Source organism: Camelus dromedarius, chromosome 7 (assembly GCF_036321535.1).
Source record: "Camelus dromedarius isolate mCamDro1 chromosome 7, mCamDro1.pat, whole genome shotgun sequence".
Classification (NCBI taxonomy): domain Eukaryota; kingdom Metazoa; phylum Chordata; class Mammalia; order Artiodactyla; family Camelidae; genus Camelus; species Camelus dromedarius.
This window is the reverse complement of record NC_087442.1, coordinates 61,891,776-61,906,720: the sequence shown is the minus strand read 5'-3', so window position 1 is coordinate 61,906,720 and position 14,945 is coordinate 61,891,776. Positions and strand designations below refer to the sequence as shown.

General features: G+C 35.0%; 1 protein-coding gene across 12 annotated transcripts in view; it reads right to left on the bottom strand.

Annotated features, from left to right (window-relative positions):
* The window catches only part of HEPACAM2 (HEPACAM family member 2), a 46,619-nt gene that overhangs the window by 10,101 nt on the left and 21,573 nt on the right, over positions 1 to 14,945 (bottom strand). For all 12 annotated transcript variants that reach the window (XM_031454911.2, XM_031454910.2, XM_064487568.1 and 9 more), the window contains one exon: positions 9,096 to 9,392. In XM_031454911.2, coding sequence (XP_031310771.1) covers positions 9,096 to 9,392 — 297 coding nt within the window. The remainder of the gene's footprint in view (positions 1 to 9,095; positions 9,393 to 14,945) is intronic.

The following is a 14,945-nucleotide window of genomic DNA, read 5'->3' as shown; positions in this document are numbered from 1 at the left end:
TCCACCACAAAGCCTCTGCTGAGGTCTCCAGCAGCCAAGATAAGGATGAAAGCTTAATCTTTCTGTTCTTTCATTGTGGACCTATATATACTTGCTCGGTTTTTCTACCTACAACACTTTCACTTTTTAATCTTCCCAGAATCTTTTCATAATGTAGTGTAGATCATATATGTTAAATTTCAGTTTAAAAAGTCCTGTAAATTATTATACCTCCTCTAATTTTCCCATACAATGCTGTTCTGGAGTTCCCTTTTTAAGTCCTTATGAGTTTAAGCAGGTTGCTTTTCATTGCCAAAAATCTTTATCATCTCAGATGGGATGTTTATAAATTTTGGATATGCATTCAGAGAACTGTGTTCTTAAAATGTTCTTTTTGTGGGATTATAGTAGCTGTGCAATATTTATTGCTTTTAGACAGATTTTAAATTAAACTTTTCAACTTCAGAGGGAAGAAATAAATGCAAGGTGTTATAAAATGGATTACAATGGCAATTTATTGGTTTTGATTTAGACCAGAACATCACAAAACTTATTAGAAATAGGATTTGTTCCTCCTTTTCTCTCTGCTAATAATTTGTAGAAAAATTTATATTCCCTACCGTTAGAAAGCCAACTTTTTAGTTTGAAATTACTTTAGCACTTAGGTCACCTCTTTGTGAAGTCTTAGACTTTCTTTCCTACTTCACAGCTTTGTTCTCTCTAAAGAGTTGGGCAATTTTGAGTGAGCCACTTGACTCTAAGCGTCTGGATTTTCACATTAGCAAAATGAGGAGTGATTGGCCTTTCGGTTCCCTTACTGCTATGATCTTATATGATTTGAGATGGCCAGAGAGTTTTACATAAAGTTTATTATGTAAATAGAACACTATATCCAATGGCATGCTAGAAACTGAGTATCAAAAAATTGTATGCATATATACACATACAAAAGTTATAAATTTTACTGATATGAAGGATATGTAGCACATAATTCAGAATTAATAATAAAATATGCATTACTCTTTATTGTTAATTCCATGTAGCTAATTGATTCTTGTGGAATACTTTTGTTGATTTTTGCTGAACTCTTGCATTTTTAACTTATAGGTGAGATTCAACCATGTTTTGAAAAAATTAGACTCCAAATAAATGCTTAGTTACTAACCAATTCAGCAAAGAAATAGCTTACATCATAGATGAACAAGTGTAGTTTCAACATGAATGTTGGTTGATATTTAATAAACCGAAAGTGAAACAACGACATACACCATTTAACAATGACATGAATGACTTCTTTGATGAACTGGATAATAGTTTTTGAATCCTGGAAGAACATTTCCTCAATTTTTTTTTGCCCATATATAATGTAATGGCTGCAAACACAATGCACATTTAAATTTAATCTGTATTATCTCCAACACTTTCTTAAGTGTAACTATCAACAATTTCTCTATCACTCTCTTGTAGACAATCTTATTAATAGAACAACACCCCCTGAGTTTTGAAAAGTATTTTCATTAAGTTCAAAATATTTTATAATTTTCATTGAGATTTCTTATTTATCCTAGGGATTATTTAGAAGCATATTGTTTAATTTCCTTATGTTTGGGAGTTTTCTAGTTTTCTTTCTTTTATTGATTTTTAGTTGAATTCAACTCTAGTTACAGTGCACACCCTGCTTGATATACAGTCTTTTGAAGATTGTTGAGATTAAAAAATACAACCATATATATGGTCACATGAAAACATGGTGTGTTCTGCAGTTGTTGTGTATAGTAGTCTGTATTATTTCAATTGGGTCAAGTTGTTTTTCTCTATTTTTACTAAATTTTTGTTTGCTTGTTCTATCAGATATGCTAAAGTCTCCTACTCTGTGAAATTTTCTATTTCTTTGTCAATTTTTGGTACTTATTAGATGCACTTGGAAGCTATGCTAGTAGATGCACACAATTTAGAATTTTTACATCTTGCTGAATAGACCACTTTTATGAAATGTCCATTTTTAATCTAAAGTAATATTTCTTGTATTAATAAATTTATCCAATTTCTCTGAGATTAGTATGGCTACACCAGCTTTCTTCTGACTGTCTGTAGGGTTGATTTGTTCATCCTTTTACTTTTCGACCTTTCAGTATCCTTATATATAAGGTGTACCTCTTGTAAGTAATAGATTCAAAAAATTCAGTTGGACAATATTTGTCTTTTAGTTGGAATATTTAGAACTTCAATATTTAATGTAATTACTAATATATTTCAGTTTAGATCTTATTTTTTTCTACATTTCCCACATTTTTAGTCTCTCCTTTGTCTAAATTTGGTTTTATCAGAATTTTATTTTATTCTTCTTTTCCTCTCTCTTTGCTTTTTATTTGTCTCTTAGACTTTAGAGATTAAGAAAATTTAACCCAAACTAATACTTTTACCTCTTACCACTTCCACTGGCTTCCACAATGCAGTAATAACTTCCATATTAAAGATGGGAAAGCTAAGACTCCAGTACAGAATTCAGATTTAACTTAGTGCTGACTACAAATGTATGCTCTTTCCACCACTCCTGCCTGACCGTTATATACGAAATATAAGTCCTTCAAATTATTAAGCCCAAATCTACTCAGTTCTACCAACTGGAACTACAACAAATAAATCAGGTCCTTTCTCTGCATGATGCCATCCCAATTCTTTGATAAAATTCTTACTTCTCCCATTAGAATTCTCTTCTTCAGATTCAGCATCCCAAATGGTTTTGTTGTTCTTTGTGTGACTGATTTTCACATTCCCTACCGTCCTAAAGGTACAATTTTTGAAGCTCAAGAAAAGCTAGTCAGTTTTACTTCTACAGTGCAAATTCAGAAGGACCCATACTCTGGTGTGGTTGTCAATCAGATAAAGAGAATGCCTTCCTGAGACACCAGCAATGATACAAAAGCAGAGTAATAAAGAATAAAAAATTGATAAGAAGTACTAAGTAATAAAATGGCATGATTTAAGATACAGCATAAGATTCTGATACCACTTTTAGCAAGTGAATTCTATATTTCTTCATTTTAGAACCAATATTGAAATCAAAACCAGCCAATGTTCAGATATGCATAATTAAATGCATATGCATTATATGTATATAAAACCAAATGTACACTTGTTTCCCTTTTACTTGGTGAACATGTGTCATATCAGTAATGATGAAAATAATAAAGAAATTTAAAGAGCCATTTATAGGTACAGATAAAGAAATAGTCTCAGAGAAATGAAAATATGTGCCACAGTCAGTAAGTCTTAAAACTGAGACAAGAACATAGGTTTTTTTCCCCCTATTGCAAATTTAATTTTTGCTGTCAATCCATGGTCAAAGAATGGTTTTCATAATTGGCAGGTAGGCTCCTATATATCCAGTTTTCCCTCCAACCTTTTCTAATGCCAGATCTAATATGCTCTCACTCTCTCTTCTTGATAGCCTTTACCAAAATTCAATAACTCCTAATCCCTAAAAAAAGTATTCAGTGCTAATTTAGTCGAGTTTCTACAGTGCACTCTGTAATGAAAAATATTTTAGCGTAGTCTCCGCGGTTTTTCTTCCCCTAAACTTGAAAATATGCTAATAATGATAATTTCAAGAGTATTTCTCATTCTAATGCTGAAGTTACAGTATGGCATACACCAGCTCTTTCCCAAGCACTTCCGTGATTCTGATGCTTGGTAGTAGGTTTAACATACAATGACTGGATGACCTACACTAGGATTACTTTTTTTTTGTCCCTTTTAATTTGTGTTTCCTGAAATGACCAAATTCGTACATTCTGTCCTACAGAGGATCCAACTCATTCCTTTTACTGTTACTTCCTTATTTCTTCAGACTCTTTCCTTATTGCCCTCTTGCCTCTCTCTCCCTTGGCCTCTGTTATCCCTCCACCAGAGAACCCCCCTGCAGTGACCAGCACCTGTCAGCCCAAAACCCTGACTATGGCAAAGGTCAAGTGTCCTTTCCCTGGAGAATGAAGAATAGGGATGGTCCTTTTCTTAGAAGAAACAATCTTCCTTGTCAGGCCCTGTTCTCTAGCGCATCCTGGTTTTCTACTCTCAACACAGCTTCTCTGTCCCAAAACGTCCAAGATTTACCAAGTCCAGAATATGAAATTCACAGAATAAAAAATACCAAATACGTCCAGAATCAAATAAAGGAGCACAGTTGCTGTGATCTCAGCTCCAGGCAAGTGTGTTTTAGAGGAATGGACTTCCAGAGAGAAGAAAATAAGACAACAGGGAAATCCTGACCCTATTGCGACAGAAAATGTAGAGGGATCTCAAGCGCAGCTGTGGATTCATGCAGGAGCCCCATTCTTTCTCCTCTCAGAGACTCTTCTACTCTTTAGCACATAGCATGCCATTCTCCCCATTATTTAAACATTATCGACTCATTTACCAAAGCCTTAGTGCAAATGCTATTTGCCCCCTCCTTAGGCAAACAAATAAAATGAAATAACATATTAAGTGCAAATATGGGCAAGAGGTGTGGTATCCATGGTATCGCAGCCCTGCTGTTTGAGAGGCTGCACCTAAAACAGGACAGCCATATGCTCCCAGAAAGCGTGTCTATTTCTTGATCATAATGGAGTCCTGAGATCTCTCTCATCCAGGCTGTTAGCTGATTATGGCCACTGATACATGTCCCTATGAAAATGAAAGTGCTGTCCTGGGGGCCGTGTAATTTCCACACTCTACCATGGCTCCACCTGACAGACACAATTACTCTGTGCTAGATGCTCATGGAATGTCACCTAAGGTTTCAGGGTCTGGATGTCAGAGCTCTGGTTTTTCTCAGTTGTTTTATCCCGTGGTCCAAAGTGAAATACCTCTCCTGGAGATCTTCATATGAGAAATTTCTAGGTAGACAGAAGAAATTAGAAAATTCATTTTCCTGCCTAGCAGTAGGGTCATTTCCCCCCTTCTCTTCTTCATGAAAAGATGTGTAATAGAAATAAATATTAAAGAATTACAAATTTCTTAGGATCATGTACAAATTCAAAATATTTCTATTATGGCTAAATCTCAAACTATGGCCATGTGACCCTTGAGAATTGTAATAATTTATACATTGGAGTGTTTTCATTAAATGTGAATATTTGAATTATGATCATAAACATTTTCATTTTATATATATATTGCATGTCACAATAGTGATTTAGGCCTAGTTACATTTTAAAGTAGGGACACCTGCATTCAAAGAAGTCTTCAATTGAGGTGATAATATCATTGTTTTTTCAAAATATGAATGCTAATTTATTACTTTAATTGCTATCTTTCCTTGAAATTTATATACTAGATATTATTTTTAGTTACACATATTTCATACTTTCTCACTGATATAGACACATATCTAGACAAACCAGAGTATCTAACTATATATAGCAAAAAATTAGTTAAGGTGATAAGAAAATACACACTATCTTGTACATAAATGTTACATATCTTGTATATAAGTGACATGGGTATCTTTTACATATCTTATTGGTAGTCTCAGATAAGAACATCAAGGGAGACAGTTTGTACAGTGGTTTAAAAAAGGGTTTTGAATTCAGATTTTTTTTTTTTATCACTTACTAGCCATGTGACTTTGCCTACTTGCCTTGTTTTCTTTAGGATAGCTCCACTAAGATACAGAGATAACTGATATCTCAAATTAGATGTGAATCATAGCTTGCAGAGGTGGAAGGCACCATCTGGTCCAGTCCCACACAGGCAGGAAAACACAGAGCTAATTGTTGCATTCGCCAGTCTTCCTCTCCCCAGCTGAAAGTCCCTAATAAAACTTTTGATTATTTCCGGACCTTGTTATTTTCTTTCCATATTTGTGACCTTGGAGTCATCTTTGACTTCGTTTTCCTCTGCCTCCCATATCTTATGGCTGAAACTTTTTAGTTGGCCATATTCTTTATCTCATTAAAAACAAAGATGTTAATCTATTTCTCACAACTAGACTCTGGTTATACCAAATGTGCTTTGGTTTTGAAAATATCTCAAAGGCAGGTATCTTATCCCTCTAAATTATTTCAAATTCTCCACAGATATTAATATAGGTAGACCATCAGAATGGATGGTCAGAAAATGCTCAGTTGATAGTTACAAGTGATGTCTGTTTTTCTCACTGTAGGTTGGTGTGCTCTTAATCTGCATGGCAGAGATTCATTCATTTGGAAAACTTTAAAAAAATAAAATACTTATAACACATTATTACTACTCACTTTATTTGCCATTTGCCACTGTTTGAGTTAAAGTTCTGTGGCCATTTGGGGGTTGGAAAATAGCTCTAAAAACCACAAAGAGGTTATGAATGTTGACAACCCTGAATCCCTCTGAAAAATAAGCACCTGCTTTTCTTATTTACAATAATAACAAATGCCTGGTCTTTGTACAGGTCAAACAGGTTTTTCAGATTTTACAAAAGGCAATTATTTGATATTAAGACTGTAGCTGTCTTTGGACCTTGGTAATTAGATCTTAATCAAATATTGGGGGCTTCTGATATTATGAAAATACCTTGGCTAAATATTAATAGAGGAAGTTTAGGTAATGGGAATGGCTTCACTGCATTATACATCTACATATTATAGCCATGTTTTCACTTGCAGTGAGCATGAGGAACAAGTTTAAGATGACATCCAGATTGCCACAAAATTATTTTATATGCTTAATTACGGTGTGTTTCAAAATTATGTTTCAGCCAGCCACTGAGATAAAATGCTGCTTAAGCCTATTAAAAATTCAGTAAAATAGAAAGCAAAAGATACATCTTGGTGTTTACATATATGCCTCCCACTTATATTAGGTTGTGAGTGTTCTGTTAATAGGAATTATTTGTTTTCAAATGGCATTCTCAATGCATACCTCAGCATTTGGACCATAACAGGTACTAAATAATGAATGGAGAGTATTTTATTTATATAACTGCAAACACACATATACTTTTGGGACCTATTAGGGAAATACATTCTTATCTGCTGCCCAAATGAAGCATAATTCAGGTAAAAATTCTAGGGCTGTATTGCCCAATATGGCAGCCACGTATGTGACTATGTAGATTTAAATTAAAATTAAGAGATGAGATAAAATAAAAGCTTCAGTTCCTCAGTTAAAATAACCATATTGTAAGTGTTCAAAATTCAAATGAGGGTAGTGGCTACCATAATGGATAGAGCAGATTTCACTTCCTTCAGTGCAGAAAGTTCCACTGGATAGCACTCTTCTAGAGAGTGTGGTATTTTCTTCATATGATAAAAAATAAAAATCCACCATGAAGTATATAAATTTCAATATACTCATGATTTTGTAAAGATGACTACCCTCAATTTTAAGGAGTCAGGGGAATATCCTACCTACCATACATTTCTTTATCAATCTATAGATTTATGATAGTCTTGTAATTCTTAATGGCCCTTTAACGGTTTTTAAATAAATTCAAAAGACTGTGGAGGAAAAATAAAAACACCTGAAACAAATAAGTGTCACACTTGTGCTTGCTAAATATTCAGATCCCAGGTTCTAGTTGCCTCATTTGATAAGTCTGAGGTGTCTTAATGAAAATACATTATTAGACCTCCCCAGATAATTTTGATGCACATGGCCCAAGGGCCAAGTACTGAAAAAGTTAGCCTAAGAAATATAAGGATTATATTCTTGCTTTATTAATTAAAAATAAACAATGCATTGACTCTATGTAATGGGCCCTATTCTAGGCACCAGAGATATAAAGACAGAGGAAGAGAAGACATCAACGGAGAAGATATTAATGGGTGGTACCTTTTGCAAACTTGTTCATCCACCAATCATAGGCATGCTGACCACCACTTCCTGTCCAAATCTGTCCCCAGGTTTTCTGGCTTGACTTTGTCTGCATGCAAATGTGAGTCCAAGAAGGATTTGATAGTAGCAGTAGAAGTAGTAGCTGTAGAGGACAGAGCAAAAGAAGAAAAAGGTGGAAGAGGAGCAGAAAGCAGAAGGAGAGGAAGGAGAAGAAGAGGAGGAGTAGAAGGAGGAAGAGGAGGAGTAAGGGAGAGAGAAGAAAGAGAGAAGAAGAAAAGAAAGAAAGAAGGAAGAAGGAGAGAAGAGAATGGGCTTGAGAGATAGGAAGAAAGGAAAATAGACACACTTGATGACTGGAAGTTGGGCAGAGTAATAAGCAAGAGAGAAGACTCTGAGGTGGCATTTTGCTTTCTGGCTCCGGTTGGTAGATATTAGGGCCGTACACTTAAACAGGGAATACAGAAAGAATAGCAATGTAGGGGGAAAGAAGATGGCTCACTTTTGATATACTGGACCTGTATGCTGCGTCTGGCACTTCAGAGTAGAGACGTTTAGAAGCTAACTGGGTATACAAACTTTAGACCTTTAAAGATAAAGATTTGGGATGTGTCAGTGTCACATAAAACCATGGGAGGGAGTGAAACCACACAGGACAATGAAATCATACTGAAGAGAGAGAGAGAAGCCTCAGAAAGTTAAGAATTTGGTGGACATAAATATTTTAGGCAGTGATTCTTAACCATCTGTGGAATGATGACCTTTCTGAAAATCAGATGATTTCTAGAAAATGCCAAATTTCACAGACTTACAAAATTTTGTAGTTTCCAAGGTGTTGAGACCCCTGTTGAGGACTTTCATAGATTTCAGGTTTTAAATGGTGAAAGAAGAAGGGGAGCCCATGATGGACAGTGAGAAGGGAGCCAGATAATAGGAAAACCAGATTTCTTACTCATGAAGTATATTTATTTATCTGCCCTAATGCAACTCTAGATATAAACCTTTTAAATGAGTAGCCTGCTTCTCTTATATTCCTGTTTGTAAAATCAAGAAAGCAAAAATGCACATTTAGCAGTAATATATTAAATTTCCTTTTTCTTTATAGCCCCTCAGAGATAGCAATTGAACTCTCTCTCCATCATTCTTTGGATTTTCTATCTTTGACTCTTAGAAACCATGGCTTAGTTAACTCAGGATAGGGTTTCTTAAAGTATGTGAAGACTTCCAAAATGATACTTTCTTCCACATAGGTATAAAAGAGGGTAGAGCAAGGCTAGTGTGCATTTGTGTTTCACTGGAATCCCTGCCTTTTATGTTACACTTACCTACAGAAGTGATGATGACTGTGAAATGAGTTTCATCTCGCCTTCCAGTTATGTTGTTGTAAGCACAACACACATAGTCAGTTGTCTTCTGGGCTATTTTTTCAGATGCAACTTCCAAGCGAGGCCCGTGCTTAATGACATATGTTGTATTGTCAGTCCTCTGGATCCAGGAGTAGGTGTTGGGAGGATAAGAATCAGCAGAACAATCAAACAAGATGGCTTCTCCAATATCAACAGTAAACACTTCCCCTACTTTTAGCCCTTTATCAGAATTAACTCGAAGTCCATAAGGTCCATCTGCATTAATTGAAAAAAGAAATAAAGGGGTGATATAAATAGTAACAATACAGTTTCTGAGTTTGGGAAAGCTTAGCAGCATTTTATTTTCCATCAAGTCTTTATGTTAAACTTGGGCAAATGGGTCCTCATTTAGACTCCCAATAAATGATAAGGACCTAAAAGTGTTTTATTCTGATATCCATGGAACTGGAAACTATTTGAGATGTGATTGAACTTATTTGCAATAGTGAAAGCCTTGAAACTTAGGATATAATTTTATAGACACTGTCATTATGATTGTGGTACTAAGCTTTTGAGTCATGTATTGATAAATCTGCAACCTGGTTAGACAAATTCCACCTTTCTGAAAATGAAATTGCACTTGAAAGCATTTTAAAAATATATTATGGCCACTATTTTCTCTCCGACAACCTTTCTTTGAGTATTATCTATTTTTCTTCTCAGTGCTAGGATAGGTCATGCAAATATGTATAAAATACATTGTTTTACATGGAGCACAAATTTGTACAAATAGAGGAATGTTTCATATTTTCATAACACTTTAACAGTCAAAGAATTTTTAAAAATTTCTCCCCACAAGCTAGTTCCATTTGGAAAAAATAAGTCTTCATTATCATTAACAAATCTTCATCGATCACCAATAAACTACTTAATCATGGATATCTCATGATGTTTTCCTCACACTCCGGTATTTCTGTAGCATTTTACTATTTCTATGGCACCAGACTGCCTGCAGATGAAGACACATTGCCCACTGATTTCTTCAGAGGATAAATAAAAAGAGAGATTTAAAAAAACATCCCCCAGTAGATAGATTTTTCTCATCCGGTCTATTTCCTGACTTATATTCTAAAAACCTTAAGGTTTAGGCACTATTGTGCTCATTTTTTCAGCTGCTCATAGCCAACATTTGTTGGATATTCACCATCTGAAGGCATTTTAAGCACTTATGCAGACAACCACATTTAATCTTTAAAGCAACCACATGATGTTATTTCCACGATAAAATGAAAGAGATATTTTAAAAGTTATTTTTCCCATGGTCACATAGTTATTAAATAGCAGATCTGGAATTCTAAAATATATGCATTTAATCATTCATACTACCTCTCTAAAAAATGTTAAGTAGTATATCCTATCTCAAAATGGTTTCTGGTTTTCTAATTGTATTATGAGTTATACAATAAATTATTATCTAATTATATATTAATTCTGTATTCAGTTAATCAAGTAATCAAAAAATACTTGTGTTGAGAGATACTAAGTATTAGATAATATATTTAATATGTGACAGATAAAAAATGTATAACAGTTCCTACTATTAAGGAACTTATAAACTGGTTAAGGCTATGGATGGTTTGCTCAGAAATAATCCACACAATGGTTCTGATTTAAAAAAAAAAATGACTGCTCACCTCTCATTGTGTGGAATGATACAATGCAGTGATTAGATTAAATCCCGATTTTGTTGATAACTAACTAAGTGTTCTTCAAAAGTCACTTAAACTTTTGGGGTCTCAATTTCTTCACCTTTACTATGGAAAGATTGACTAGATTGCCAATCCTGCTGCCTTTGAAACACCATGATTCATGCCACGCTAAAGTTATTCTGGATACTGGCAAGCCAACATTTAATCTGCAGATTCCCACAGTGGTTCTCTATTATGTCAGCATTTTCTGACCAATCTACCAATGGGGAAACAAATTTCCTAAGATACAACAGAAAGTGAAGATGCAAAACAATCAATCATATTTAGCTATGGAACATACACTTTACACATATTTGCTTCCTTAAGACACAGAGGCATCTGAAGGAAACCTATGAATTGATTTTAAGATGTATACATGAGATGACCCTGCTTTCAGTAAGCAAACATAGCAGTTAGTACCTTCAAATAGGATCCAAAGTAATCAGGAACTGGAGATGGGGGACAAAAGTGAAGAGAAATGAATGCCTCTTTCCTGTGACTGCACTAGAACCCTGTCATACTGTTCTCTCATTTCAGACTGCGATACAATCTCAGGGGAAAACCACTATTTTAGAATTGTGTGTTGTAAAATGGAACACTCTTATTCTGAATTCCACTGAATAGTCAGTTGTGTAATGGGAATGAAAAGTTGTTTTTACTCATTCAACCAAAATCAATACTGAGGTGCTACTAGGTGCACAATACTTTTCAAGGCACAGTGGGGAATCTGAGGTGTCATAGACTTGGTTCCTGTGGCTATTATCTCAGGTCCAGTGTAGCAGCAGGGTCCCTTCAAATTTTCAGCATTGATAGAACATTAGGGAAGCAAAGGCCACCAATCGGTGGGCACTGGTTATGGTTCACATAGCAGGAAACCAATAGGATGAATCAACAGAGGTTTGGAGCAGGAAGAGGCCTGAGTCTGTCACAAAAGCTAAAGTCTGAGAGCATTTCTGAGAGCAGAGCAAGACAGGCTTGATAAAGAAGAGAAGTGTGGTCATTCAGTTTAAGTTTCTGCCTTCCCACTGGTTTCCAGGGTTTCCAGAATGAATGTAAAAACAAATTGCTTGATAATTTAACACACATAAAAATGAGAAATACTGTTTCAAAGTGTGCTGACGTTACTCAAAACTTTTTGGGGAACTCTCCATTTGGAATTGCCTTAGGACCTTGCAACATAATAGAGTATTCTTAAAATTAGTAATTCTTCCATTTTGGAGAGTGGGTTCCATTGCAGAGGAAGCCCACAGTAATTTAGAGCCAAGGCTGTTGAATAAGGTTAATAATCTAATTTAATAACATCACTCTAGCTTAAAAGAAAACATGTTTCTAATGAAAGGAATCTGATAGTCTTAGTTCATCTTCCTTACATTCATGTTTATTTTGATTTTGCTACTTCTCATTTGTTGGGTTTCATGATTGGTATAATCTTGTCTCTTCTGTCTGTCTTAATTATATACTATATCTGGCTCTTCTCTTCGGTCACCGTCAAGTACCTCAAACTCCCCCAGCCCCTACACAAGCACCTATTCTAGTTCTTGGTACCTAATACTTTGAAGAATTTAAGTTCCTTGCTTCTGATAGGATTTCTTAAAATGTAGCAAATTTTATGTGATTAAGTAAGAAATACACGTCATTGCAGAAAATCCAAAATTCAGAGAAGCATCAAGATGAAAACTCATTTGTTTTCATTTCAGAGAATGAACATCTATATTTCACCAGAGAACAAATATCCATATTTCAGTGTATGATCTTTAAATCTTTCTTCTATACCTTCTTCTCCCCCTCCATGCACAAACACATACACACACACAGATTGATAGAATTATGTCTGTCTATCTACCATCAAACCCTACACACTGCTAACAATCTATTTTCTTCTTACTACACTATAATATTTCCTTTTCCATTAGCACTTCAGGCTGACCACTCTTCACTTTGAAGTGCAGCCTCGTATATTATTCATGGGAATGAGCAATCCAGTTGAAGACATTTGGAATGATTCAACCAGTGTGGCCTCTGACACTGAAGATAAAAGCAAAAGGATAATTCTATTTTGACTTTGGATTATGGTTCAGGTTCTTGCCCTTGGCAGAGAACTCCCAATAGAAATGAAACCTTTGCCTCAGGAATGGCTGTTTACTAAGTGACTTGTAAAATCACATATCATCTGTTCCCTTTAACAATTTATGGCTGGGCGGGAACAGTACCTAAATTTCCATCATGATGCTGTTTGCCACCCTGCTTGGGAACAGATGGTAAGTATTTACTGTGAATGACCTTTTTTCTTTAATTTTTATTACTTAGAACACTTCCCTGCAGCAGTGCCATATGTTGCACACAAAATGCAGCGGTTAACTGGGTTATTATTTACAACAGAGCTGGAAGGCATTTACATTTCATGAACTGCATGTAGATATTTGCCTGAATTACTGGCTTGACATTGTATTCCACCAAGGCCAATACCAGATTATGACATCATAACCTCATTAATACATGGTCAATATTTATAGATTTTATGACACTTTTTTCTGCCAAAATAAAAAATAATTCCTGCTTTTGTTAAGGAAATTGTCATAGAAACAGTGCTTTAAGAAAACAGAAGAGGTGATTCATGCTGAAATTCTGAATAATGTGGCCCTCTATAGGGGAATATTGGAATATGACATTTACTACATTATTACTACTTTGCTAAATACCAGAAAAAACAAAAACAAAACAAAACAACAAAAGGCCAAAGCACTATAACTAAGAGGTTACTATAATGGGAATTTAGCCTTTCTACAGCTTCATCAAGTAACACTGAAATCTGAAAGGGATATGAAGAAAGATAATCTGGTCCATTTTAGTCAAGTTCAAGAAATCTCTATTGCATCAAGAAATCTCTTAATCTGTGCCAAGTATCGCCCTAAGGATACAAAAGTGAGTAACACAGAGCTCCTATTTTGGCCTCGGGTACTTATGAGTGGAAGAGGCTCAAGGAAAACATAATACAATGAGTACCAGGGGATAGATGTACATGGGGTGCTGCAGGGGCACAGCATACCTCTGGGTGACACTGAAGAGGTGAGACAAGGTAAAGGGCAGGTGAGCCTTTTGGAGAAGACGATATTGTGACGCAAGAGGAGGATGTAACCAAGTGAAGAAAGAGAAGTGTGGACAACACTAGCCAAGGCACATATTTCCAGTTTGTGTGGAATGACAGATTGCAAACATGTTGATGCCAAATCAACAAGATAAATGACAAATCTTCAGATTTTATATTTTATTTAATTCTTGTAACCCCAAACCAACAAACAAAAACAATAAAAAAGGGTTAAAATGGTGATAGTAAGAAAAAAATAGTAAATTTATGAATCTGGGTTGTGTTTCTAAATGTTATATGATAGGTAGTAATTGCTTAGCATAAACAGGACCATGATGTTTGATTTCTGAGTCAAATCAAACCATGAATGAATGAGTGAATAAATGTCTGAATGAGTGAATGAATGAAAATCAGTAAGATGAGATGTTGACCAAGTGAAGGTTTTTACATTTGAGTGCCAAAATAATCTAGAAAACAAATTATTAATATTCTAGTCACAATTACCACTTAGTAAGAGTAAAAAAATCTTTTTAAAATCATCTAGATAATTCATCTTTACGATGTGTAAATGGAACCCACATTTAAAATTTTTCTGTTCTTCTTTCTACTACCTGCCATTAGTTTTTACTCATGACAGACATTTCTCTGTAAGATCCTTTAGACATAGTCTAAAGGAATGTAAAGAAGAAAGTTCAGTCTCTAAACGTATTATATGTTCTCTGAAATCTGAATTTACTCAGATGGGGATATTTTAATTCTTTCAAATAACACAGGTAAGGAAAGAAGATTTAGGAGTTGTAAAGCGCAATATCTAACACTTACAGTGTGACTATGGTTCCCCCCATTTCAGCACTTTACACACTGTGCATCACCATGTTCTGTGTTAATAATAAGACTGGGGCATGACCTTGCACATGCTGAAAGAAAGACCTTATTTTCACTTTGCCAGATTAAACTGAACTGTACAGCAAAACAAAAGTGCATTTTGAGATGCAA